Below are 27510 nucleotides of genomic sequence, written 5' to 3' on the forward strand. Positions count from 1 at the left end.
TAGATCTATGGATGCGAGCCAAGACTGCAGGTCTTAAATTAAATTGAGTAAATAATTTGTAGGCTTTTAAGAATTGATATTGCTTGCGACATTGACCCCACTGACCAAGACTCAGAGCTGGGAGCGAGAGAGAGGCAGAGAGAGAGAGAGAGGGGGAGAGAGGGTGAGAGGTAGACAGAGTTAGCAGCATTGTAATTAGTAATCGGTCATGCAAGAAATAGTAGCCCCTCGAGGCCCCAAGGCACGAGTTGCGAGTACCAAGCATACTGAGTACGCTTCATTGAGAAGCTGGCGTGTGGGTGGCTGCCCGCTGGTGGGGCATTGTTAGAGGCACACGCAGCCATGGAGTCGCCCAATTGGGGGATTTTTTTTTGATTTTCTAGGCAAATTTTCCGTAGACAATTGTTTTGTCGCTGCGCTTTGATGGCGACGTTGCAAGAATCGCTGGCATTATATAAACATGCAGCACGGCTCCAGCGTCAGTCAGTTGTACACTTCAAGTGGCATTTGCACCACCAGCAAGAAGCAAGAGGAAAATCCAATACTAATCCGACAAAATGTTCAACTTGCGCTCCGTCTATCTGCTGCTGGCCTGCGCCCTGTTTTGCCTGCTGCTGAGCTGTGCGGAGGCAGCGCCACGTCCGCAGGAGGAGCAGGGCGTGGCCGACGACCTGGAGGCGGGCGTCGAGGCTGAGGAAAAGGATTTGCAGGGCGCCGCCTCCTATGGCTATGGCTACTATGCCTCACCCTACCTGGGCGGATACTACGGCGGCGGCGGCGGCTACTGGCCCCACTACAGCGGCAGCTACTACGGCCTGGGTGAGTTCGGTGAGTCGAGGTTGGCCCAGTCCATCTAATGTGTGCTAAAATCTCTACTCTCCATTAACAGGCTATCCCTACTATGGCGGCTACTATGGACTGCATCACCATCATCATGGACACTATGGACACTATTTCTAAATGGGAAACAACCTCTCACCTCATAGCTCATGCTTAGCGCTCAAATTCCTTAGTAGTTTGCACTTTAGCTTCAATTTAATTGCACAAGGATAATTGCTTTAATTAAGCAACAAAATCACAAAAAAAAAACAACAACACGAGAGAAATGAAAAACAAACAATATTAATTTATAGCCACAATCGTTTCAACTTTACGACCCACAGAATCGAAAGAAGAAGCAGACGTAGTCGCAACACCCATACAAAAGTATTATATATATATTAGATGTCATAAAAAAACCGAGTGAGCCGTTGCTGAAATAAAATGCCGAAAACGCCGAAAGAAATAAATAAAAATGTAAACAATTTAAAATTCAAATGGAGCTTCGGCAAATATGTGCAGAGCCCATAACTCGACTTCGACTGCGACTTCGACTGCGACTTGCGGTAATTAACTGACAGTTCAAACAAATTAAGAGTCGAATTAATCAGCACGGGCGACGTGACGAGCCACAGGCGTTGCCCATTTCTATGCAAACGAAACAAATGAAACTCATGTTCTCGAAGTGCTCGCAAATCTGGTAAGAACTTTGTCACGCAATTCCTAGATTACCAGTAGCTGTTGTGCTTTTGCCTCGTTTTAGCGGGGCGTATGCGTAATTTATGAGCGTAATAAAACTGAGAGTCGCTTCTTCGGGCACATTGTGTAAGCCCTTTGCAGCTGACATTTGGTCAGCGACGAAAAAACAATTAGCTATTGGGCCATAAATAAACACAGCGTCAACTGTCAGTCAGTCCGTCCGTCCGTCTGTCCGTCCGTCTGCCTATCCGGCTGTCCGTCCGTCTATCAGCTTGTCTCTTGAACTGCAGCGACGAAAGGTCGCGCGGAAGTGCTGCAAGATTAACGGGCAAAGGTGACAGACTGACAGACAGACAGGCTTATAACCGTTTGATTCGATTCGATCGTACGGATCAGCTTTGCATAAAATTTACATGCCAAATTCATGATGAATGGGTGCACGGCAGCTGTGAACCTTGCCAAAAAAAAGCAAGCCAGAGTGCGCTAGTTGGAAGTGCTCGACTAGGAGATACCCTGAGATACCATGCTTCTGCTTTCCCTCGTCTCCCACTATGTATGCTTAATTAACTTGGGTGTTTATTGTCCGATCTATCTGAAAATGATATGGCTTAACTATGGCATACTAAAGGGTATATATAAGTAGTAAAGGAAGATTCTATTTCTTAAGTTAGTTTTTCGGGGAGAAATGTTAGGGAGTATTCAATCTGTGCATACTAAACGAGAACCTATAAGCCAGCTTTGATAATTTTCGAGTTATGCCTAAAAAAAACTAAATCTCAAAATCGGATTTTTATCGATTTTGTTGAAAATGGGAGGAAGTTTTGTCAATATTGACAGAATATATATATCAAACACATAGTCGTAAGCATTTGTAGTCTCAAACGGACTTGGAATCAGACTATATGGACTCAGTTCGTAAACCTGATCAATAATATATATATATATATATACTTTTTGAGCTCTTTTGCCTCTTAGGTTCTTTATTTATTTATTTATTATTGCTCCATGCCCAACACATTTGCACAAAAACATAATACCCTATTGACCCTTTTTTAATAGGTATATAAACACATAAAACTCATAATTGTCGCGCTTAAATCAAGCCAAGAATTCGATGCGTTATTGACCTTTGGTCACATTTATATACTTAAGCTGACTTTTATTTCTCGATATTTGTTTGCCTCATAAATGTCAATATCAAGAACATTTGCGTGTATTCATTCAAAAACGTTTTGTCTCGTGTTCGCTTTGTGTTCATATTTGCAGACAATGCTGTTAAATTGGCTATTAAATAATCATTTGTTGAGTGGCGCTCACGTTTTGTATTTATATTTTGTATATTTTTCTCATATTTCTTTCTTTTCATTTGGCTGAAGCGTGGCCAAGCTGAGCATTTATCATAATTGATGTTAGGCAAATTTTCAAATTTTTGCAATTCTACTTTAGGCAAGCCGCCAAAGCGATAAATATTCGTTAAATGTAGCAATAAGCTTGTTTTCAAAAATACAAATCAAACTCGAAAAAAAAAAACAATAATTAATAACAATAACATTCCGCATTGCACTTGCGCCTGCGCTTACAGTCAACAAACGGATGAAATATCCGGATTATTTTTGGATCATTGCTCATGACTAAGTCGCATGAATGGCCCAAATTTGAAGAGCATGACTTGCCCAATAATCACATTAAATGGGTTTTACACACTCATTACGAAAGCTAAAAGAAACAATGCAACAAACCGGACTAGCAAATTGTCCAAGTCCAAGAATAATCGAAAAGCGTAAAGTCATGAGCAGGTTTTCGTTTAAACGTCTATAGATATTGTATCTGCAGTATATATAGTATCTCATATGTATACCAAAAACAATTGTTCGACTCGAGTTCAAGTGCACGATCGCGCCCACATTTTGATTTATTTCTTTTGTGCGTAGCTGCGTGGGTTATGTTATAATTCAATTAGACGCTAATCGGGTCATTAGCGGGCGCCTTGAACAATCAGATATTGCTGGCGTTAAAATGCAATCAGCCCTCCTGGTTTGTCTTATGGTAATTCTATGCGATTATAAATAAATAATCAATCTATATGCAAGAGGCATTAGCTGTTTACAGTCGGCTTAAAGCTGTTGCTGCAATCTGAAAAGTTCCTGCTGCGACAAGTTCGTGTCTTAAGTCTTTCGTTTGACTGCCTCATTGATATGTGGCGCGCATACCGCAAGGCACCAGCCACAACAACAACAACAACAACAGCAGCAACAATAAAAATTACTTCGTTTGCGTCGTGTTCGTCTGCTTGCCACCAAGGACACCGTTGCATACGCACTTGAACCCCATCCTGTTGCTGCTACTCGACCCTCAAAACTGGCCATTGAACTGGCCGCAAAAACGTGTTTACCCGTGTTCCGCTCGCTGCGGCAACTTTTGGCGACTTTTGTTATGCTGCCGCAGGTGTGAATCGAGCTGGCCGCGACCTGCGGTCGTACTCTCGGTCATGCCAAAAGGCATTTAAGTTTCGTCTTTGACCTTGCACGCTGATCTTCATGCGATCTTCATGTGTGAATGGCGCACCACAGGGCGCGGTGTGCGTGTGTGTGTGGGATGTTGTTCTGCTCTTTTCTGAGACGCCCCGCACACCTTAATTACCTGTGTCCCATGCTCGAGTTGGCAAGAGCAAGGGCAATCAATTGTGGCCAACGTGGCTCTAGATGCATCCGACCAGAAACGCGCCCCAAAACGAAACAAGAAAGTGTGCTCTAACCGGCAGTGCCCGACTTGCAGATACCCTTAATTTTCTACAAAAATATTCTTAGCTTTCTTCATGCAGCTACACTGTGGTTCAATGTTTCTAGATTAAATTCGGTATTTATAGTCGGATCTTTATGTTTCCATCGTGAATATATATTTCAATCTTTAATTCTCTAGCTATTAACTGTTTAGAGTCGGCTTGAAGCTCTTGCTGCAATTCGAAAAGTTACTGCTGCGACAAGTTCGTGTCTTAAGTCTTTCGTTTTAAATTTCCAATGTCACCGCCAGATCGACTCAGCTCGTCTTCCTGATAAAGAACTTATATACTCTATACTCCATGGGCTCAAAGGTGCTTTCCTCACTCAGTTACATGCATTTCTATAAAACTATCAAGCCCGCTGTGCCCATTATTAATAGGTATACCAGCTCGTAATTTTATTACCAGCAATTCCAAAAGTCAAGCGCTTTAATTAGCCTTTAACTTCCGCAACATTTGCAACATTTGCGTTAAAGAATGTTTAGTTTTTAGTTTTTTTCTTTCGGTTCTGCTTGTCCATCGGACATGGTATTTATTTTTGGCCAACCGACGCTTGTGGGTGCACTCCTCCCGAGTCAAGTGATTTATGAACGCACCGAAATGTTCATAAATAAAACTTTACGGCATTCGTTTGATTTGTATAACTATTATTTGGCTTTGATTAAAGCGCTCGGTGCCGTTCAGTGAGCCATATAATCAGAGCTGGCCCCAGCTGCGGCTAGATTAATTTGTGCTAAGAAGGAAACACAATAGACAATAGCTGTCCAGCTGTCCAGCTGTCCATTTTGGCACATATTCTAAATCATAATATAATAATCATTATTTTGCGTCAAATTGCTGACGGGAAGTCTCATTTGATTTAAGGCCATATTTTTGCTAATTAACTGTGGAAACTGCGACATCATTCACAGCCACAAAAGGCCGCCTTTAGAAAGGCAGCACATCAAATCCTGTACGCTAAGGTCACGCATGCTGTAAACTTTCTGAACGAGAACCAGAATCGATAAACAGAACCCGATCTCCGCCTCGCCGATGCCTGCAGCTCCGCTTCCTTCTTTGTAACAGGATCAGATGGCGCATCTCCCGGCACTTAAAACGATAATTCATTGTGCAGCCGAAGTCGAAGTCGAAGTCGAAGCTGATGCTGATGACTCTGATGCTGACTCTGATGCTGCTTCTGCTGCTGCGACCTTGAGGCAAAAGTGCAAAAATTGTTGACGTTTTGTTGTTGTTGCTGCTGCTGCTGCTGATCTGGTCATGTTGTAGGATGTATGTAATTAACTTGAACTTGTTGTTGCTCTTGTTGTTGTCGTTGTTATTGTTATTGTTGCCGGTTTCAGCTGGCAGTCGCTGTGGCTGCTGCTGCTGATTTTATGGCCGAAAATTTATACTGCAAATAAAACCAAAGTTCGGCTGCCTCAAAAGCTAATCGTTGAAGAATGTTTGCTATAAATTAAATGCTCAAATTTATTACAGCCGCTGCCTAAAAACAATATACAAAAAATTCAATTAGAAGTGTTACATGTGTTTTTTTTTTAGCTCTTGAAAGTTTATTATTGCGGTTATTATTAGTATTATTATCATTATATATTTGTTATTATTATTGCTTATGTTACTATGATTATCATTATTTTTATTATATGTTTATTGCTATTATTGGTAATACTCCTAGTATTATCATTATTATTATTCTTATTATAATTGTTATTATTATTCATCATATTATTATTATTATTGGAATTCATTATTGTTATTCATTACATTATTATTATTATTATTACTTTTATTATTATTTTTATTATTATTATTATTATTATTATTATTATTATTATTATTATTATTATTATTATTTTTATTATTACTATTATTATTATTATTATTATTGTTATTATTATTCATTATATTATTATTATTATTGGTATTCATTATTATTATTATTATTTTTATTATTATTATTATTATTATTATTATTATTATTATTATTATTATTATTATTATTATTATTATTATTATTATTATTATTATTATTATTATTATTATTATTATTATTATTATTACTATTATTATTATTATTATTATTATTAGTATTATTATTATTATAGTAACAAGCTATCAACCGATTGGATTCGAACTAGCACCTTTCTTCTTCAGCTGGACTCTATTGAATTGGCTTATGTATCAGAAATGGTTTGTGTATTGGATAAAGGCACAGATCACAGGGTGATGATATTATAGTCAATCGAAGTTAGTCAAAGTTGTGGGAAGAGCATATTTGCGTCGGCCTTGCGCTGTCAGATTTCTCTGTCAGCTAATTTATTTACTTTGTCGTTATATTGTATCATTTTTCATCAATATTAAAAAAGTATCGTTGAGGTTTATTGAACTGCTCGCGGATTTGCAGTGGGAGAAAATGCTTGCTGCTGATTCATTTGTTGTCGCTGATTTTACATTGCGGTTTGATTGAGCAGCGTTTATTTATTTATTTTATTTGAATTTCAATTTGACTTTTTTTGTATGCCACTGGCGAAATTGTTGTAGTCAGGTTGGTCAGGTGTCGAAATCCATAAAACCGCCAAGTGAACTTATTATTTATGTGCCAAGTGCGAAGCATCTTAACTAGTTCTGGCCAAGCACATCCTGACAGCGACTGTCACTGGGATCGCATACAAATCAGCGTGGAGTACGCAAAGAGAACCTGTCCACTTAGCCGCTGGCAACTAAATTGCGCAATTAAATGCTTGTATTTTAAGTATTTTCTATTTTCATAAATATTTAAAATCGTTCTCAAGCGACAAGCTGCGACTGCGTAGACTAAGCGGCTTTAGTTTCGCTTTATATAACAGACTTAGAATAGAGCATCTCGACTCGTCTGTCTCCTGGTTTAATTTTTTAATTAACAGTTTAGGTTGTTAATGGCATTTATTTGCTTTGATTGCCACAAATATCGCAATTTGAAAGTTGAAATACTTGAACCGTGCTCGCAGCGGATCGTACAAATCGTTTGGGATTTCGATATGCGTATCTTCCGGTTTTTTCGACCAACTTATTATTAATAATAATTCAATTTCTAGCTTTTAAACGAGCTGTGCGCAACCAGCATATTTTTTCCCCTTCTTCTTCTTCTTATTTTACATAGATTATTTCATTTGTTTTGCTTTTTTAGGGTTTTCAATTAAAAGCAACTGCCTCGCAATCCATTAAACGTTCGATAATTTGTCAGCGAAGCGATTAATGAATGAAACAACATTAATTAACAATTAAAAGTGTTAAGAGCAAGGTTTTTAGAATAGTTTGAACCCAAAACTGGCTGCACTCGCATCTGGGTGCAGTTTTAATTTCATGATTTTAGTTTCAGTTGAGCCGATGATTGATGGATGTTGGATCAATTGTGGCTTTGCATTACTTTTCGATTGCCCAGCGACAAGCCCCAAGTATACCCCTCAGAGTATCTGAAAGTGAAACTAAGTGAATTTCGAGTGGAACTGTCAGCTAAGGTCGATTGGCAGCTCTCAAAATGTTTGGCAAAAACACAACTATAGCCAATCAAATCAGGAGTGCTCTAGTCGAACGTGCTCCACTGTTAGATACCCTGTAAGCAGGCTCAAGTTGTATGCAGCAGGCAGAAGGATTCATCTCCGATATTTTAAGGTATATATGGCATATTTCTGATCAACAGCCTAATCAATTTAGTCATGTGAATGTTTTTCAGATCTCAAAAAAGGAGTGCTTGAACGTGCTCAACTGGTAGATACCCTGTAACCAGGCTTTGGTTGTATGGTAGCAGATTGAAGGATTCATAGCCGACCCTTTAATGTATATATATATCATATATATAATCATATATAATCATAATATCAATTAATAATCAATTTAGCCATGTCAATCTTTTTCAGATCTCATGAGATCAAGCTCATGAGATCAAAAAAGGAGTGCTCGACTGGTAGATGCTCTATAACCAGCCTTAGGTTGTATGGTAGCAGGTTGAAGGATTCATAGCCGACCTTTTAAGGTATATATATATCATATATAATATTTTATCATTAATAATTAATTTATAATTTAGCCATGTCTGTCTTTTTTAGATCTCCGAGCTCATGAGAGTTAGGGAATTCCATCGACAACTCGCTTCGTTTCAACAAAATCGATATCAACATCCTTTTTCTTATCATATATCGGTGAGTTTAAGATTTAGAGAAAACAACTTAAGGCTTTAGCATATCTTAGATAATAATCAAAATATTTATCTTCTTCTCCCGTTACAGAGTTGATGCTGACTGCATATCTGCCACATACCCCTCTTCTCCCGTTTGTGTGCAGGGTATACAAAGTTTAAGCTTTGCTTTGGACAATTGCATTGCGATTTCAGCAAGTCAGCAAGTCGGAGGCACAGTCAAGGTCAGCTCGAATTTGAAACAGTAGCCTAAATACGTGAATATTGTGTTTTGTTTTGGCAGCTCTGTTGCACACACGAGCTGTGTGGCAAATCGATCAACAGGCAGGAAGCCGAGCCACTGTTGCACTTGAAATTCTTCTCGGCCTGGCCCAAGTCAACCACCTGCCACCACCTGCATTAGCTGCGAGTTGGCGCATGCGTAGCCGACGCGTTGGAGTCGCAGTCGGAGCCGAAGTCTCGGCCTGACGCTCGGGCTGACGCTCTTATAAATAAGCCGTGCGTTGGCGCAGTTTTTGTTATTTGAACTTCAAATCTGATCGAGTTCGCATCGTCTGCTGCCAGGCGGCGTTACAATAATTCTCGTGCGTCGTTCTCACTAGCGAAACGCGCGCGTTTTTCTAGCGTTTTTTAACCGCGCGTGTTCTTGTGTGTGAGTGGGCAGCTATTGCCATAAACAGAAAAATAGAGAGACACTGTGACTTCTATATAGAACATATGCTAATCCATATATAAACTATATATAAATATATATGTGTATTTTTAGCTGCTGACGCAAGTGTTGCTCTAAGCTCTATATTTCGGCTTGCCCCGCGCTGTTGCAGCCCAGCTCAAGCATGAGGATGGTGAGTTTTAGTGTAAAATAGTGTGTGTGTGCCGCATCTGAACAATCAAGCAATAACAATATCAGCTGAGAGGCAACTTAAGGCTAGAATGCAAGAAAGGTTCACACTTTTTTGGGGTGCAGTTCCAGTTGCAGTTGCAGTTGCAGTTGCAGTGGCTGTGGCAGCTGGCATCGACTGCGACTTCGGCATCGCATTTGTCTGTCAAACAAAATTGCTCAACCGACGAAGACGAAAAGACAAAAAAAAAATCAAGTAAGAGTATTTAGGCGGGGAGCAACCGACTAGCAGATAAGTTTCGGTGCTTGAAGTCCGATCTTTTTAAAATTTACAATGTTCTACATTTGTGTATTCTATACGAGACTTCTGACTCTTATAAGCTTCGAAGTATGAACATGATTTTGTTATCGATTTATATCGACTTAATAGAGTCGACGCAAGTTATCGATACTTTCAGACAAACTTTATCAAAAGTAGAAGCTGCATTCCAAATATCAAATCTCTAGCTCTTACAGTCTCTAAGATAGACGCATTCATATAGAGGGAAGAACCCATCGATCGACTCGTTTGTTCATCTGACTCCATCCTTATCGTTATCGATTTTTATCGAGTTCACGACGCTAGGTATCGATACTTTTAGACAAACTTCATCAAAAGGAAAAGCTACATTCCAAATACAAATCTCCAGCTCTAATAGTCTTAAAGATCCTCATACAGAGAGAGAGAAGTATCGATCGACTTGTTTGCTCAAAATAGTTTCGATGCCTTCTGCTGCCTGTTGCATACATATGCACAAATGCTTTATACCCCTTTTGGGCATTTTAAATGGGTTTAGGGTATGGAAAAACGGTTTCTAAAAGCGACAGCAAAAACAAACAACTTACGAGCAAGCCGACGATTCGTTTACGTATTTCCATGCGCTGGCAAAATTTGCATAAATGGCGCTACAATTGAGGAAAATCGGTACAAGTACAAATTAAATAACAGAAAACTGAGAAAAGCTGAAAAAAACAAACTGAAAAAAACAGGTGGCAAACAAAACGGTCGAGCAACGCGACCTGCCGCAACAGCCATTAGGCGTTGCATGTGGCTGATGACAACAACAACAACAGCAAAGGAAACGAGTTACCCTTAAGTCGAATAATAAGTCTAATACCTCGCAAAGTGTTACCCAAAGCTCAGTTGACGCGCCGCTGAGCAAAGCGAAGACCCACGAACCGGAAACGCTCATAAATGCGCTCGTTTCGTCGCCTTGTCCCTCCCCCCCTTTCTGCCACTTAGCGCTCTTCACGCTAAAACGCACCTGTTCTTGGCCGATGCCGCAAATGTTGCAAGAGATTCGCCCAACCCAATTTGCTTGGCCAGCGACCACGTTGCGTGTGCGCAATGCGCAAAGTGTGCCGCAGCATAACAAAAGTTGTCATCGTACTGACTTGTCGAGTGTTGGGTGGCAAACTGTAATTAATGCCAGCTATAAAAAGCCACAGCCAGATTTTCTTCAAGGTCGCCAACACACGCACACGCACACACACACGCACACACAGACTGTTTTTTGTTAAGGGAATTTCACACGCCTCAATTGTGACAATTAACGCGCCCCAAAGCAAGTTGTTGTTGTTGTTGTTGCTTTGTTGCCATTACGCATTGTTGTAAAAATGACTCGTCGTGATTTAACAATCAGATTCTCTGTCTCTCTCTCTCCCTCTCTCTCTCTCCCCTTCCCCTTCTAGTTTTGTGGGTGCAGCTATTGCAACAGTTATGAGAATAACAGAATTATGCCACTTCAAATGAGTTGGCAATTTGTCAAAAATGTTGTAATTAATAGGGCTGCAAAAACCAAAAATTGTGTGGCCTATTCGGTTCAGGGTTAGAACCAACAGCCGGACTTGAGTGGCGGTTCGTGAAGCTGATTTAGCACAGACATGAACCCAGGTTTTGGTTCACACCTTTCTTTATTTTTAAAGGAACTTAATGGAATTTCATATACAAAACGGGGCTGGGTCTGACTTAAGAACTTATTTATCTTTTTTCCAACTATTTTCAGGATTCGGTTTTATTAGTAAAATGATTAGAATTCTAGTCTTGAACCGGTTCGGTTTGCAGCCTTGGCTGTGAAACCTGTTTTATAGCTATAAATAATATCCAAAAATCTGATGTGAAACTTTTAATTAGAGCGGATATTTACAATCTACAACAGTTCATCTAAAAATTGCTTGCTGTTGCCCAAAAAAAAAGAATTGTTTTCGTTTTTTTCAGCACACTTCCATATGTGTTAAATTGAATTAAAAAGAGAAAAAGGCGAATCACATTTGCCGTACGCCTTCTACTCGGCACGTTGAGAATTTATTGTATGACACCTGAGTCACAGCCATATACAAACAATTCAACACAAAAAAAATACTCACTTAATTGGGCTGCGACTTAATGGTCAACATATCACAAAGTTGTTGTTTGCTCTTTGCTAAATGCGGTTGAACAAAATCATTTAAGCTATAAAACTATAATAAATGTCGCCCAGAACAGAGAACTCTGAACCGAGACAACTCTGACAGCAGCCGTAGCTGAGGAAGCAACAGTTCTTATACCCTTTTACAGAGCATTCCAATAGAGTCTTGAACTGTGTAACGCATAGAAGATACGTTCTTCTTAGACCCCTTTGGGGATCAGTATCAAGGAACGAGTCGATATAGGATTAGGGCTATCCACATTAAACTTTATCACGCAGCTTCCATAGGAAGAAATGCTTGTATAAAATACATTTTTGTTTTTCAAGAGCTGAACAATAGATTATTTACGAGTTCATGACACACACAGGAGCCAAGTCTTATTGGATAACTTTATCATCTAGCTCTAAGGGAAGAAATGCTCTTAAAATGTTCTTCATCAAACTTGGCAATTACAAGCTTCACAATTCTTTCCAAATTTCCGCAAGTGTATTTAGACTAAGCAACTAAGAGCTTCACAATTTTACTCAATTTTCGGCAAGTGTATTAAGACTTCGAGGTGCCTCTAATAGTTGTTCTCTCTCTGGTTTTTTATGGGTCCAGTGCAATTGCACTTTTGTACAGACGAGCTTCAGTTTTAGCACTGACAGCTGACAACTCGGCCTCAGTTGCTGTGTGTGGAGTGGCAAATTTTTTTAAATATCTTTTTTTTTTTGCTTACAATTAATCAAAAAATGTCTGTCTCAGCTCGACGAGCTGAGTTAAGTCACAGCCGCTTGTTGCGTGGGAGACTGAAACTATTTTTATATATTTATTTAGATGGGTTCTTTGCTTTGTTTCTGCGTTACCGAATCGTTTGATAGCTTGTCGTTTGGAGTTTATGGCTTTTGAGAGCTCACTCAAGGTGGTCTCTAATGCCCCCAACAAATTATGTGCTTCAGAAATTCCGGGTTCTTTGCCAAAATCTAACGCCAGACTTGTTTGTTTGTCTCTCACGGATCTATCAGCTCGATTGGATTGAAACTATGTCATAAAATGAATGCAGAAAATACTTTTTATATATTTTTCTTCTGCCTTTGATTCCTGTTAGCAACAACTGACAGATTTGCTGTATACCCACGGCAAGGGTATAGAGTTTAATGGCAACAATTTGTTTTCTCCACTTCAAGGTTGACAAAAAGTTGTCTCAAATTAGTTTCGAGCCATTCGCCGCTGTTCAATTTAAATAAATCCGACAGTTTACTAATTAAGCCAAACTTTAATAATCAAATGCCAGCTGATGAATGGCTCGGGACGGGCCGTAAAAAGTTCTTTGAACTGGCCGAGCATAAAAAAAACCACAAAATTACGTAACATCGTTAACACTTACGTAATTAGAACATTTGTCGGGCCTGACTGCCATATGTTAATTGCAGACGCACTGACATTGAGTCGCAGTCCGAGGCTTTGGCTGTGGCTGTGGCTGTGGCAGCTGCTACCAGTTTCTGCTGCCCCAATAGGCCGGCGAGGCAGCTTGGCATGCGGGCGCCTTTGGTTCATAATTAATGAACAGCCTGTCATTGGGGGGCCATCATGCGGCATTCCACGTTGCGCTTAAATGCGTTTAGCTTGTTAATCAAAAGTCATTTACAAGTGACCCGTTTAGACGCGCGGCCCCAAAACCAATTAGGGGCTTTAAGCTGTGCCAATTTTGACCTCAGGTGCTTGTGTCCAAATTAAATATTTCCAAAATATTACAAAAGCATTCGCCAAAAAATTGTGTGCGGAAACTTGACGTGTTAATCCACGCTTCAATGTCCATTCGAACACCATTGAGGCTGTCCATCAGCTGTCTAGTAAAGTGTTTAAGAGCTCGACTAATCGATTTTATTATTTATTTTATTTTATTTCATTTTGCAGCAACTTCGCTTTTTATGCATCATTCTAGGCGCCGTGGGCGCCCAGTGCTTGTCTCCATTCTCCACCCAGCAGGATGGCCAACTGCAGGTAAGCTATATCCACGTTTAGCTCCACTTAACACTCATCTGATGCTCGCTTTTTTCAGGACCTGAGCCATGACGTGCATGGGGGATATGATTACCCGCAGCCGAAGGTGACCTTTACGGATGGTTATGCCTATCCACGCCCATCGGTGCCCTTCCCACCGCAGCCCCAACCGCCAAGCAGAGGCTATGATTACCCCAAGCCGACAATTTCCTTCCCGCCACCAACGAGCCCTCCACCACCACCACCACCACAGAAGATACAGAGTGGCTATTCGTATCCACGCCCATCGGTGCCGTTCCCGCCTCCAGAGCAACCGAAGTATATTCCGCCGCCGCAGCAGATTATTCCAGTGCAACCCAGCAAGGGCTACGATTATCCCAAGCCATCAATTCCATTCCCAGTGATACCGAAGAGTCCACCTCAACCACAATATTTGCCACCCGCGAAGCCAACAAATCCACCTCAACCACAGTACTTGCCGCCGCCGAAACCGACCAGCCAACCACAGCCTAAATACTTACCTCCCGCCAAGCCAAGTGGAGGATATGACTACCCGAAGCCGGCAATTGCATTCCCACCACCCGTTCAACCCACAAGCCCACCTCAGCCGAAATACTTGCCGCCCGTGAAGCCGACCAACCCGCCTCAGCCCAAATATCTGCCCCCAGTGCAGCCCAGCAAGGGATATGATTACCCTAAGCCAGCAATTCCTTTCCCTCCACCTGTTATAGTCAAGACTACACCACAACCTCAGTACTTGCGACCCGTCAAGCCAACAAGTCCGCCTCAACCTCAATATTTGCCACCTGTCAAGCCAAAATCAGGCTATGATTATCCAAAACCGGCCATACCTTTCCCACCACCTGCTCCGGTAAGACCAACAAGTCCACCACAACCAAAATACTTACCTCCCGTAAAGCCGACCAGCCCACCTCAGCCCAAATATCTGCCTCCGGTGCAGCCAAAATCAGGCTATGATTACCCAAAGCCGTCAATTCCATTCCCACCACCAGTTATTCCGAAGAGCCCACCTCAACCACAATACCTGCCGCCCGCAAAGCCAACAAGTCCACCTCAACCACAGTACTTGCCTCCTGTTAAGCCTACAAGCCCCCCTCAACCACAATATTTGCCTCCTGTTAAGCCAAAATCGGGATATGATTATCCAAAGCCAGCAATTCCATTCCCACCTCCGGCTCCATTACCCACTAATCCACCTCAGCCCAAATACTTACCTCCCGTGAAACCCACCAGCCCACCGCAGCCCAAATATTTACCTCCAGTCAAGCTGAGTGGTGGATATGATTATCCAAAGCCCGCAATTCCATTCCCACCACCCGTCATACCCAAGACCACACCTCCACCACAATACTTACCACCCGTGGTGCCGACCAGGCCACCTCAGCCCAAGCATCAGGGTTACGACTATCCGAAGCCAGCAATTCCATTCCCAGCACCTACCCCGGCCCAATATCTGCCACCTCCGGCACCGAAGAGCGAGGGATACTCCTATCCAAAACCGGCGATCGCCTTCAACTACTAGGTTCGTTGCCCGTCCCGCCCAGCACTAATTAATTGACGCGATTGCCTCTCCCGTGCCCATAGGAACTTGCGATATTGAATAATTGTAATTAACTATAATAATATTATTTAATATTTAATATTAATGATGTACCTGAGTCCGCGCCGGCGGGCTCTGCAATCGAATTTTAGTCATTAAAATATGTTTATGAAATCTACAACTGTGCGATTCTGCCGAAATAAAACGAACGATGTCAATGCTACCAGTCCAGAGGCGACGACCTTTGGAACAGTTTCTTTTCAATTTCAAATAAACATTTAATTTAAGGAGTTCTTAGTAATAATTTTATGATATTCGATAAATTCATCTCTGGGATGAGCCATGTCTAAAATGTCATTAAACTTAATACTCAGTTCACTTTTCGTAGAGCAAGAAGATTTTGAAGAACATTCAAGAGGTATTAAAATTTTTTTTAAATTTAAATTAAATTTTTTTAAATTTAAATTAAATTAAATTTTAATTTAAAATTGACAAGATCAAAAGCTTGTCAATTAAAACATTATTTTAGAATGAAACAAAAACTTCTCCAGAATCAAAGATTCCGTTTTGTAACTATTTTAAGCCCCGAATCGATTTTAAAGCAAAATGTGGGCTTTAATATTTCAAATATTTTAGTTAATTTTTTATCGGAACTCATTACCGAATTTCGGAGTTTTAAGATAGATTTCTATGTCCCTTGTGAGCATATATCAAGAAGCATTACAGATCCTTCTCATAAAATATCGAAAATGCGATGGTGCATGACATTTTTTTCTAACAAATTAAATATTGTTTTCAGAAATGCAACTAGCAGAATCAATCATTCCAAGAAGCATAAATAATTATAATATTCTCACAATTTTGATGTACTATAATTTAAATAAAGCTTGTTAGAGTATACTTTTAGGTGGATACAAGAAATGCACCCAAAAGTATGCTAGATATTTCTGACATTGTCGCAGAACTACCTTTAATAGATTTTACCTGTAGATTTATTGTGAATGCTTTTTATATAGGTGTAAAAATGTATTTTGGATTATTCACAGGTTTCCCAAGACAGATGCTAATTGGAATTGAATTGGAAATATTAAAAACAAAGATCGAAAGCAAAGTCGGTAAGAATTTGAATAACAACTTAATATTTGATCGACCGATCGCCATTGATCCTATGTTAATTATATGATAAAATCATATTAGAACACGTCCAATTCAAGTGTAGCTGAGAAATTCTGATAAGCAAAAGCTTTCCATAATAGAACCTAATTTTTGATATGATATGATATGTAACTGTGTTCCGATCCGGCTAAATCCTAACGGATCATAAATATATTTGAATGAAAAAGATTGATTTCTCATAAATATTCCTATGAATTTTCGAGCTAGGAGAATATATTTCCCTTTAAAGCCTCGAGGTAGATAATTGAAAACAAGTTGGTAAATCGTTTTAAAGGCATTTCTTTATTAATTGCGTTCCCTGACAATTGCCAGACAAATCATAAAATTCAACTTTTCAGTTAAAGTTAACATTGGGATTTGCTGGTATTGCTTTGGGAGCCTCGATAGCGTTCCATTTAGTATCTGCGGCGACGGATGACGCGACGGTGGGTCTTGTAACGGTAGCCATCCGAAGAGGAGAAGCTGTGGGCTGGTGCCGGCTCAGAGGCAGCGGACTCGTAGCTCTCGACAGCGGGTGCGCTGTACGACTGAACGGGTGCCGAGTAGGATTGAGCGGGAGCCGAGTATGACTGAACGGGAGCCGAGTAGGACTGGACTGGAGCCGAGGCGGCGGCAGTGTAGACTGGAGCTGGAGCCGAAGCTGCTGGGGGCAGATACTCGCTGGTTGGAGCAGAGGCAGCAGCCTGCACAGGGGGCAGGTAATCGTTGGAGGGCAGGTGGCTCACATCACGACGGTGGCGACGGTAGACGACGCGACGGTGGGTCTTGTAGCGGTAACCATCCGAAGACGAGAAGCTGTGGGCTGGTGCTGGCTCAGAGGCAGCGGTCTCGTAGCTCTCGGCAACGGCAGCGGGTGCGCTGTAGCTCTGGACTGGAGCCGAGGCGGCGGCCGTGTAGCTCTCAACGGCAGCGGGAGCTGCGTAGCTCTGAACTGGAGCAGAGGCAGCGGCGGTGTAGACTGGAGCTGGAGCCGAGTAGGACGGGGCAGGAGCTGCGTACGACTGAACTGGAGCCGAGGCGGCAGCGGTGTATACTGGAGCTGGAGCCGAGTAGGATTGAGCAGGAGCTGCGTAGGACTGAACTGGAGCCGAGGCGGCAGCGGTGTAGACTGGAGCCGGAGCCGAGTAGGACTGGGCAGGAGCCGAGTACGATTGGCTGGCGAAGCTCTGGACTGGAGCCGAAGCAGCTGTCTCGTAGCTGGGGGCAGCGTAGGAGGCAACCGGCGCGGAGGCAGCACCACGGTTGGGTGGCAGATACTGGTTGCTGGGCAGATGGCTGACATCCGCGGCAACGGCGGCGACGAGGGCACAGATAAGCAACAGTTTCTGCAATAGAGAGAGATAATTAAAAGCAATAGGTAAGTTGTGAGTGTGTGGGTTGAGTGAGCCTCCGAAGGATCTGGGTTTCTGTACCATTTTGCTAGCTTGCTTCTGTAGAATCCAAGAAGAAATGATGCTGTTGCCAGGCTTGTGGCGCATATTTATATGTTTCTAATCGTTGCGCCTGTGCTGCCAAAATTAGCATTTGGCTTTGCATTAAATTAATGTATTTTGCATTTATCTAAAACCAAGCAAAAAAAAAAACAAGAAGACATCGCCGCAAAATAAATCTATTATAGTTTTTTTCATCTTCAATCAGGTTTAATACAAGTTTTTCGCTCTACACTTAAAATACATATCTAAATATATTTATTTTTTTGTATTTGCAGCGAATCAATTGGTCGGTTACCCCCGATCCCCGATGGAATATGGACGGGGTATATTAATATTGATGTCCGCATCCACTTGCAGCTCGTGCTTTAATTACCATCCAAACTGGCCACAAAATAATCCGTTCTAATTAGCATTGGCCGCGAGCTGGTTTATTTTTTTGTGCCTTCCTTTCGCCGCGCTTACCAAATTTCTCTCATCTTAGCGCGTGCCGCCTTTTTAGTTAATTAACTTGTAATTAGTTTTCAGTATAATTCGATTATTGCTCAATTTACATAATGCCGAAGACGAGCATGCGTAGTCGAGCCAAATCTCTACCAGACCAGACACTTTGGCAGACAGTGCCTCAAAAAAGTATTGCATAACCCAAGGCGGACAGTTGAAACTAACTCTCAGGCAAACTTGTTTTGATTCAAAGGTAAATCTAAACGAAACAGCACATATTTTTTATCAATCAATCCATTAAATATATCAATGAGTTTGTCCTGATTGATTGACTGAATGACTGACTGATTGACTGACTGATTGATGATCAACGAGCAGCCTTACCCAGAGGAGCGAGGACCTCCTCGCCTGATCCTTTGGGTCGAATGTGAGAAATTAGACTGGGATTGGAATAATGGAGACTACTAGGGTATGAAAAACATCATCAAACAACAACAACACAGTCAAGAGTTTATGTAGCTTTAGTTTTTGAGCGTCGAACTAGCAAACGAGAGTTCGCTGGTTCAAATTCAGCATATTTTATTTGTCTACTTAACTTGTTAATATTCAATGGGAATTTGAATGGGAATCAATATTAAATACAATTTGTACGGTGCTGACTTATGTATTCTTTTGCAGATCCCCAAAGTGGACCCCCAAGAAGACGGAAGAAGAAAGGAAGGAAGGATGGAAGGAAGGAAGGAAGGAAGGAAGGAAGGAAGGAAGGAAGGAAGGAAGGAAGGAAGGACGGAAGGAAGGAAGGAAGGAAGGAAGGAAGGAAGGAAGGAAGGAATATAATATGTGAGGAGGAAAACCAAGTCTCTTCCTTACATTTTGAGAGGAGTTGCAACTGTCTAATGAATATGAACCAGAAAACGCCGGTAAGTTCTCTTCTAATCAAAAATATTAATAAAACATTAAAAAATGATTCCATTTAGGAAGTTCGTGTATCCGAAGCAGAAGACCAAGCGACCTTCCAGAACATCGATAAAGAGAAGCTGACGACTGATAATGGAAGACATCAGGAATTCATCTTCTTTTCGTTTTGTTGAAATTTGACGAGCATGGGTAAGTTAAAAAAAATATATATATAATAAGTGATTTTGCTCCAATAATAAGTAAATCGAATTAGAATTAGTTGAAGCTTTTATGTTTTCGTTATATTTTTATTTCGTGAACGAAAAGAGGAAATATTCTTATGTATATTAAACTTGCACTCCAAAATGAGTACAAGTTGATCACTTAGTGAATCATTTCAGATGAGGGTTTAATGACGACGACGGAAGACGACACGACGCTGGGTCTTGTAGCGGTATCCATCATCAGCAAGGCTGCCCTGGCCGACCTGGGCGTAGCTGGCCTCATTGGCAACTGGAGCCAAGTATTCGTTGCTGGGAGCGGCGATGACTTGAGCCTCCTGCTGCACGGGGGGCAGGTATTCGTTGGAGGGCAGCTCGTTCACATCACGACGGTGACGACGGAGAACAACGCGACGGTGGGTCTTGTAACGGTAGCCATCATCGGCAAGGCTGCCCTGGCCGACCTGGGCGTAGCTAGCCTCATTGGCAACTGGAGCCAAGTACTCGTTGCTGGGAGCAGCGACGGTCTGGAAATCCTGCTGCACGGGGGGCAGGTACTCGTTGGAAGGCAGCTCGTTCACATCACGACGGTGGCGACGGAGGACCACACGACGGTGGGTCTTGTAACGGTAGCCATCATCGGCAAGGTTGCCCTGGCCGACCTGGGCGTAGCTGGCCTCATTGGCAACTGGAGCCAAGTATTCGTTGCTGGGAGCGGCAATGACTTGGGCTTCCTGCTGCACGGGGGGCAGGTACTCGTTGGAGGGCAGCTCGTTCACATCACGACGGTGGCGACGGAGGACCACACGACGGTGGGTCCTGTAGCGGTAACCATCATCGGCAAGACCGCCCTGCTGAACACCGGAGTATTCATCAACGCCGTTGGAGACGGGGGGCAGGTATTCGCTGGTGGGACCGGCGACGATCTGGGCATCCTGCTGCACAGGGGGCAAGTACTCGCTGGTGGGCAGATGGCTGACATCACGACGATGGCGACGGTAGACAACGCGACGGTGGGTCTTGTAGCGGTATCCATCATCGGCCAGCTCATGAGCGGGAGCAGCCTCCTTAATTGGAGCGGATATGGCAATGGGAGCTGGGGCAGCATACTGGACTGGAGCGGGAGCTGGGGCAGCAAACTGGACTGGAGCGGGAGCTGGGGCAGCAAACTGGATGGGAGCTGGGGCAGCAGCCTGGACGGGTGGCAGGTACTCGTTGGATGGAGCTGGGGCAGAGACCTGGACAGGGGGCAGGTACTCGTTGGAAGGCAGATGGCTCACATCACGACGGTTGCGACGGTAGACGACGCGACGGTGGGTCTTGTAGCGGTATCCATCATCAGCAAGGCTGCCCTGGCCGACCTGGGCGTAGCTGGCCTCATTGGCAACTGGAGCCAGGTACTCGTTGCTGGGAGCGGCGATGACCTGGGCCTCCTCCTGCACAGGGGGCAGGTAGTCGTTGGATGGCAGCTCGTTCACATCACGACGGTTGCGGCGGACCACAACGCGACGCTGGGTCTTGTAGCGGTATCCATCGGCGGCAAGATCGCCCTGGCCAACCTGGGCGTAGCTGGCCTCATTGGCAACTGGAGCCAGGTACTCGTTGCTGGGAGCAGCGACGGTCTGGAAATCCTGCTGCACGGGCGGCAGGTACTCGTTGGTGGGCAGATGGCTGACATCAGCAGCGACAGCTGCGATCACCGCGAAAGCAACCAGGAAAAGTTTCTGTAAAGCAGATGCGAGAGATTGATTAGTTAGAGATTTGGACTATATTCCTTAGATGCCCAATGATGATCTTGATGATGATCTTGATGGGAGGCTGTGCTCGGAAGTCTTAGCGTACCATCTTGACTGCTTGAGTTTGCTTGTTCACACCAGTTAAACCGAAACTCTAATGAAGAAATACGCAGAACCTTTTGGTATTTATACAAATTCTTCTCTCTTGGCCCGCTTATTACAGAGCGGCCAGCGGCTCTTCCCTGCATTCGGCGTCGCAGTCGCCGTCGCCGTCGCAGTCGCAGTTGACGTCGGCATCGCCTCTGTAAATTCGCACGGCCTGCACGAGTTCTAAGCCACTCCAATGGCTCCAATTAACTGAGCACACTCGGATGGCGACTTGGCCAACTCGCTCAGCGTCAAGCGTGAAGCGCGACTGCGACTGCGAAGTCGACAGCGGCAGCGACGTCGACGCCAACGCTTACATTCGCACAATAAGCTAAGCCAATTCGCTCGAACAGATTCTCTTAATTGTTTTCTTTAATCTTATGCAAAACATTTGATGGACAACACACACACGCACACACACACACACACACACACAAAGACCTAGCTCTCGTCTACAATAGAAAAGATTTGATTTGATTTTTGGTTTTAATTTTTTTTTCATTGGTTTTTTTTTTGGGGGCTTTTCATTCAAGCCGTCAAAACGCGCTCGGGTTTAATTCGAAATGTGCTCCAATAAAAGTCGCCCATTGGATCAATATAATATATATATACAGATATATACAGATGTTCGAGTACTTATTATGAACATATGTTGTGTTTATTGTGCCTTGGGTTATTGTTGTTATTGTTGTTCGTGTCGTCGCCGTTCATCATTAATCATTGAAAGGAACTGGCATTCAATTCAATTCAGAAAAGATGTTCATAATGATGGCATATTTCATTTTGGTTTATCTAGTGCGTAAATTAAATGCCGGATATAATACGTTGATATTAGCCGCACGCTTGCATATATTTTCCGACATATTCACACTTTGACAATATGTTAAAATTGTAAATAATAATATAATACCGAATACCATTTTCAAAAGCCCAATCAAAGTTGTGCCACATTGGCAAAACCCCTTCGAATTGCCCGCTCGCTTTCAAATCTTTTGCAAGTTTTCTTAATTTGCTGACAATTCTTATCTACAATCTAACTACGAATCTTGAAATAAAATAAACTCTAATAAATTAAGATAAAAAACTAAGCGCATCTGCCACGAAGAAGTGTGTACACTGAGCGAAACATACTGCATTTTGCGCTATGGTCATTCTGCCAAGGGTCATTCGAAAGGAAGAATCTTAAAATCTTAAAAATTTTCTTATTTTATTGAGATCACTTTGCGCTTCCTTAAAGTATTTTGTACTTAATTCAAGGCATTTCTTCTTCTAATATAAATTCTATACTGAAATCAAAGATAAATAATACTTAATAATAATAATGCTTTATTAATACTACTTTATCAAATTTTATATTCATTATATTTTTCTATTGAATTTTTCTCGGTGTATATTTAATCACAGTTCTTTTTATATCCTTAATATTATGTATTTATTTCAAATAATTTCTATTTCTAGTCTTACATTCAATATTGAACATTTCTCTGTGCTTATTCAATCTGAGCAAATTTCTTATATTTTTTTTATTTTGTACTTATTCAAGCTATTTTTTAAAGCTTTACGTTCAATATTGAAGTCAAGGATAACTTATGCGGAATTTAAGAATCTTCCAGAACAATATTAAGTTAAAATTTGAAGAGCAATATTTTGTGTTATGGTCGCTTTTCTCTGCGTACAATTAATCTGAGAAATTTCCTTAATTCTTAAGGTATAATTAACTTAATTCAAGTTATGTCTTTTAGTAGATTTACACTCAAAATTGACACCGAGGACAACCACTACCGAATTCGAAAATCTACAAGAACAAAATTCATATTGATTGGCAGTCGATTTTCTCTGTGTGTATATAACTCAATCTGAGCAGATTAACTTCCTCTGCAGCAGCTGCTGAACTATTGGCATGATTAATGATCTGTGCAAATCGAACATGAAAAGGAATTGCAAACATTTAGTGCTATGTGTTAGCTAAACTCAATGCTAAACTGTGCCAACTCGCATCAGGCTCGTTAGTGGCGCCAAGAACTAATTGGTTCCGTGCGATTGAAGGATGGGGGAAGACCAAAATAGCATCCGCTCCGATGTTATTGATTCTGAGAATTACGCCAGCCAACAGGTATATAATGATCATAATTAAAATACAAATAATTAAAACTTTAAGTGAAGGCTAGAGTACTTGAGGCCTTGATCTTGAGTGGGTGGCATTGCCACGTGATCATTTTTTGGACTCCATTCGTTGATGTTTTTAATTTTTTTTTTGTGAGCTAAAATACAAGTTCGGCTAATTGACTTGTGCTATAAACCAAATGTGCTGGCCATCATAAATTTACATTTATTTTCAATGCATTCACACACATATCAAGAATTAGAGTTCTTGTTTTCGCATAAAACAAAGCCAAACAATATAAAAATACAAATACGAAATTTGATTTCCTGTATGCGTGCAACATTTAAAAAGTGCCAGCTCTCAATTGATGTCTCGGCTAATTTACAATCTATCGGAGCTCATTTACTAGTCTACTTTATGTGCGGCTATTCAATTTTATTCGAAACTACTTTTTTCTTTTTCCTTTTTTTATACCCTGAAAATGGATAAAAAGGGGTATTATGTATTTGTGCAAATGTATGTAACAGGCAGAAGGAAGCATCTCCGACTCCATAAAGTATATATATATATTTTTGATCAGCATCAATAGCCGAGTTGATCTAGCTATGTCCGTCTGTCTTTCCGTCTGTCTTTCCGTCTGTCCATCCGTCTGTCTGTCCGTCCGTCTGTCTGTATGAACGCAAGGATCTCGGAACCTGTAAGAGCTAGAGACTTCAAATTTTAGCTGTAGGTCCTCCTAGTGCCCGCGCAGATCGAGTTTGCTTCCGATATTCGATAACTTGCCCCATTTTCAAGTTATCGATACAAATCGATATCGCCAATCTATCGCCTGTTGGAAGAACAGAGTTCAGGGTATCCCCTAGTCGGGAGCTACCGACTAGAACCTTTTACTTGTTTTCTATTTCGATTTATATTTTATTGTGTTGTGCTCGGTTCTATTCTAGCCAAATCTAGTACTGGTTCAGTTGGCCGTAAATGTTGCGACCAGCCCGATGCTGGACAATAGATCAACGTCGGTAATTATTATGGCGCGGAGTTGTCTCTCATTCGGCAGCAGCCCGATGAGCCGGTCCAAGCACTTAAAAGTGCCATTTCGGAATTAATGCTTATGCTGAAATGGCATAAATATGCAAATTAGTGAATGGCAGTTTTCGGCTCGTCCCGCCGAATCGCACAGAATCGAGAACACACAAAATAATAATACAAAAGCCATCATAATGCCCATTAAACATAAAATGGCAAGCCAAAAAAGTCAAAAAAGTCGAAAGAAATAGACAAAAAAACAAAAAAAAACGTGTGTGCACATATTAACTTGTCCAGCTCCAGCTCCAGCTTAAATCAACGCATCCCATTAAAAGTATCTGAAAGGCGGCAGGGTACGTCAAACAGGGAACGATGCTAACTAATTCGCATTCAGGTAGGATTAAGCCGACCTTTGGCTACGCTTCAGTTAGCCAGAACTATATATACCCCAGCTTTTGGCAGAAGCGAAGCGCTCAGCTCAGCGACTGTTGCCAGGCCAGGCAAGGCATTATTTATGTTTTATTTTTACTTGGTCTTTCTTTCGGCGTCGTCGCTCTGTCTAACAGAAATCTGTTTGCCTAAATCTATGCAAATTCTATTTTAATTAATATTATTCGCATTGGTTTTAGCATTTCGAGTGGCAGCAACAGTCTCTTTTTCGTCGCTTCCTTCAAGCCACACTCACACGCGCGCCTTAATTTAGTTTTCTGATCGTATACCCTAACCAAAATGGGGGCTAACAGCTTTGGCCATGCCTTGCTGTTAATTAAGCATGTCTTGCTGCAATAATTCTGCAAATATCCAACAAATAGGCGGTACTTAATAATAATTTACACTTCAATTAAAAACCAGTTCTTAATCGATTCACTTAACATCTTCATTGCACGCTAACTGCGCTGTGACTTTAATAGAGTATACAAGTTTTGGGCTTTGTCTGGCTACCAGACAGAAAATGGCTTCTCTCACCTCTTAATATATATCTATATATATTCGATCTCATCTTCAATAGATGGGTTGAGATCTAGGCAGGTATTAAAGTATCTTAAAAACTATGAACTATCTTCTTATTCTAGATGAAGTTTATCTAAAATCAAGTAATCGATAAAAATCGATATCGTAATCCCATTTTTCTCTTTATCCCATCTCGAATCTTGCAAAGCTGAAGACAAGAAGTTTGGGATTTAGAGATACATTGTTGGGCTTTGGTATATATACACCTTAACGTGCCATATCTGATTCCTCAAAATCTCTTTTGGATCGGACTGTAAATACCGAAGTTACTCAAGAATGCATTTCCCCTGAAAAGTGTGTAGTAAAGGGAAGAAGAAGCACCTCCGCAGAAAAAATATCAATAGTTTATATCGTCAGCTCGACGCTGCTTTCAGGGTATCTGCTAGTCGTGCATGGCCGACTAGAGCGCGCTTAGTTATTTATTTTATTCTTTTTTGAAGTACACGTTTTAGTCTTTTATGATAAATTAAGCTTTTGTTTTAGATGCTCGTTTTTGGTTGTCTTTAATTTAAATGCATGATAAATCATTCGGGAAACCAGTTTTCTTTCTCGCTTCAAATATTGCGGCTGCGACTAGAAAGTGCCGACAGCGACATGGATCTCATCTGCGGAGCGAGAAAAAAATAGCCAAAAAATAAACTGACAAGAAAAAAAAGACAAATTCATAAATAGAATAATAATAATCGCGCACACTTCCAACACGCGGCTGGGTCATTAAAAATTCATACGCGTGGCACAAGAAATTTGGCAAGTTCCTTTCAAATTGCTATTTTTTTTGTTTTGGCCCAATACTGAGCCAGGGGAGGGCTAGCAGGGGGCCAGCAGGGGGGCCCGTTGGGATCTCAAGTGTGAACGAGGCATCCAATTGTGCGTCTGCAATTGCCTGAGCAGAACGAATTAATCACTTGGCCATCGAATGTTGAGGTTCTTTCTATGTTTGGGCCATGACGTAAGCCGAGGGCAGCCCTTTTGGCCAGTTCCCACAGCCAACTTACAAGCTTACAATACAAATAATAAAAACGAGAAAGAAGTGCTATCTTCGGCACGCCGAAGATTTAATACCCTTGCAGACCGAACTTTTTTATACTACTCATAATGCTTTGACCACATCGAAGAAGCACTGGGAATATATAATAGTTAATGCCGAGTATGGTTAAGATATCTTGAAAAACAAAGAGTTTTTCATTCAACAACTTAATTTTCGGCCGATCGTTCCTATGGCAGCTATATGCTATAGTAATCCGATCCAGCCGATTCCGATATATGTACTGCGTGCAACAGAAAGAGGGACTTCTGCAAAGTTTAAAACTGAGAGACTAGAAACAGACAGATGAACAGACGGACAGACGCTATATCGACTCGGCTGTTGACTCTGATCGACACACATTTAACGACAACATTATTATACCCCCCGCAAGGGTATATAGCAAAATATTAAACGATGTGCCAATTAAGCGGGGCGTGCTCAATTACCGAGGCATAGTAGAAATGGCAGCCGGCGGCGGATCATTGAACTCTCTGGCCGACGCTTGATCTCGAGCCGCACTCGCTTTGCATAGCTTAAAAAATAAATAAATAAAATAGATATAAAATATACTTAAGGGAAAAAAGGTAAAAATTCGCACACACCATAATAGAAATATGTATATAACGCAAAGGCAAAGTAAATTTATGCAGAGAATTATACCCAGCTGGATTCTTACCCCCTCCCATAAATTAAATTAAATTAAGCTTTGTTCACTTAATTTCAGCTGCATTTACCAAAAAATACACTCAGATTTATGGGAGCTCTTTCCTCTTCATAATTAGAAATTCGCCCTGCCAGAGGTCAGCTACCCAAGAGATCGGCTCAGATAAATATCTAAGCCAAGCTAATGAACCACTCTGCATATGTAATGCTTGCCACAGTTACTGCCACAGCTACTGCTACTGCTGCTGCTACTGCTGCTTTTACTGCTACTGCTACTGCTGCTGTTACTGCTGACCTACAGCATCGATGGAGACCTGAGCAGACAATGAG

At 41.6% G+C, this 27510-nt stretch overlaps 4 protein-coding genes across 5 annotated transcripts; 2 read left to right on the forward strand and 2 right to left on the reverse strand.

The window, feature by feature from the left end:
• The first annotated feature begins 425 nt into the window (after positions 1 to 425).
• Positions 426 to 1191, forward strand: LOC135429099 (pupal cuticle protein Edg-91). 2 transcript variants are annotated; one of them, XM_064683289.1, is made up of 2 exons: positions 426 to 828; positions 890 to 1191. In XM_064683289.1, the coding sequence occupies exons 1-2, from the start codon at positions 558 to 560 to the stop codon at positions 958 to 960; spliced, it is 342 nt and encodes a 113-aa protein (XP_064539359.1). In that variant the 5' UTR covers positions 426 to 557; the 3' UTR covers positions 961 to 1191. The 2 variants fall into 2 exon arrangements, with proteins under 2 accessions (XP_064539359.1, XP_064539360.1); XM_064683290.1 differs by having other exon boundaries at positions 433 to 819.
• Positions 1192 to 13547: 12356 nt separating this feature from the next.
• On the forward strand, positions 13548 to 15514 carry LOC135429058 (uncharacterized). Its single transcript, XM_064683234.1, has 3 exons — positions 13548 to 13589; positions 13654 to 13740; positions 13799 to 15514. Exons 1-3 carry the CDS (start codon positions 13548 to 13550, stop codon positions 15281 to 15283), a joined length of 1614 nt encoding a protein of 537 aa, XP_064539304.1. The 3' UTR covers positions 15284 to 15514.
• A 1328-nt stretch (positions 15515 to 16842) lies between these two features.
• Positions 16843 to 17955, reverse strand: LOC135429059 (uncharacterized). The gene is made up of 2 exons (XM_064683235.1): positions 17890 to 17955; positions 16843 to 17802 (listed from the first exon to the last, which is right to left on the reverse strand). Exons 1-2 carry the CDS (start codon positions 17953 to 17955, stop codon positions 16873 to 16875), a joined length of 996 nt encoding a protein of 331 aa, XP_064539305.1. The 3' UTR covers positions 16843 to 16872.
• Positions 17956 to 19558: 1603 nt separating this feature from the next.
• On the reverse strand, positions 19559 to 21775 carry LOC135429097 (uncharacterized). The gene is made up of 2 exons (XM_064683287.1): positions 21312 to 21775; positions 19559 to 21193 (listed from the first exon to the last, which is right to left on the reverse strand). Exons 1-2 carry the CDS (start codon positions 21312 to 21314, stop codon positions 19658 to 19660), a joined length of 1539 nt encoding a protein of 512 aa, XP_064539357.1. The 5' UTR covers positions 21315 to 21775; the 3' UTR covers positions 19559 to 19657.
• Between the last annotated feature and the right edge of the window lie 5735 nt (positions 21776 to 27510).

Source organism: Drosophila montana, unplaced genomic scaffold, assembly GCF_035044405.1.
Source record: "Drosophila montana isolate Dmon_TW-CO22-7 unplaced genomic scaffold, ASM3504440v1 contig_2583_1, whole genome shotgun sequence".
In the NCBI taxonomy this organism is placed as follows: Eukaryota; Metazoa; Arthropoda; class Insecta; order Diptera; family Drosophilidae; genus Drosophila; species Drosophila montana.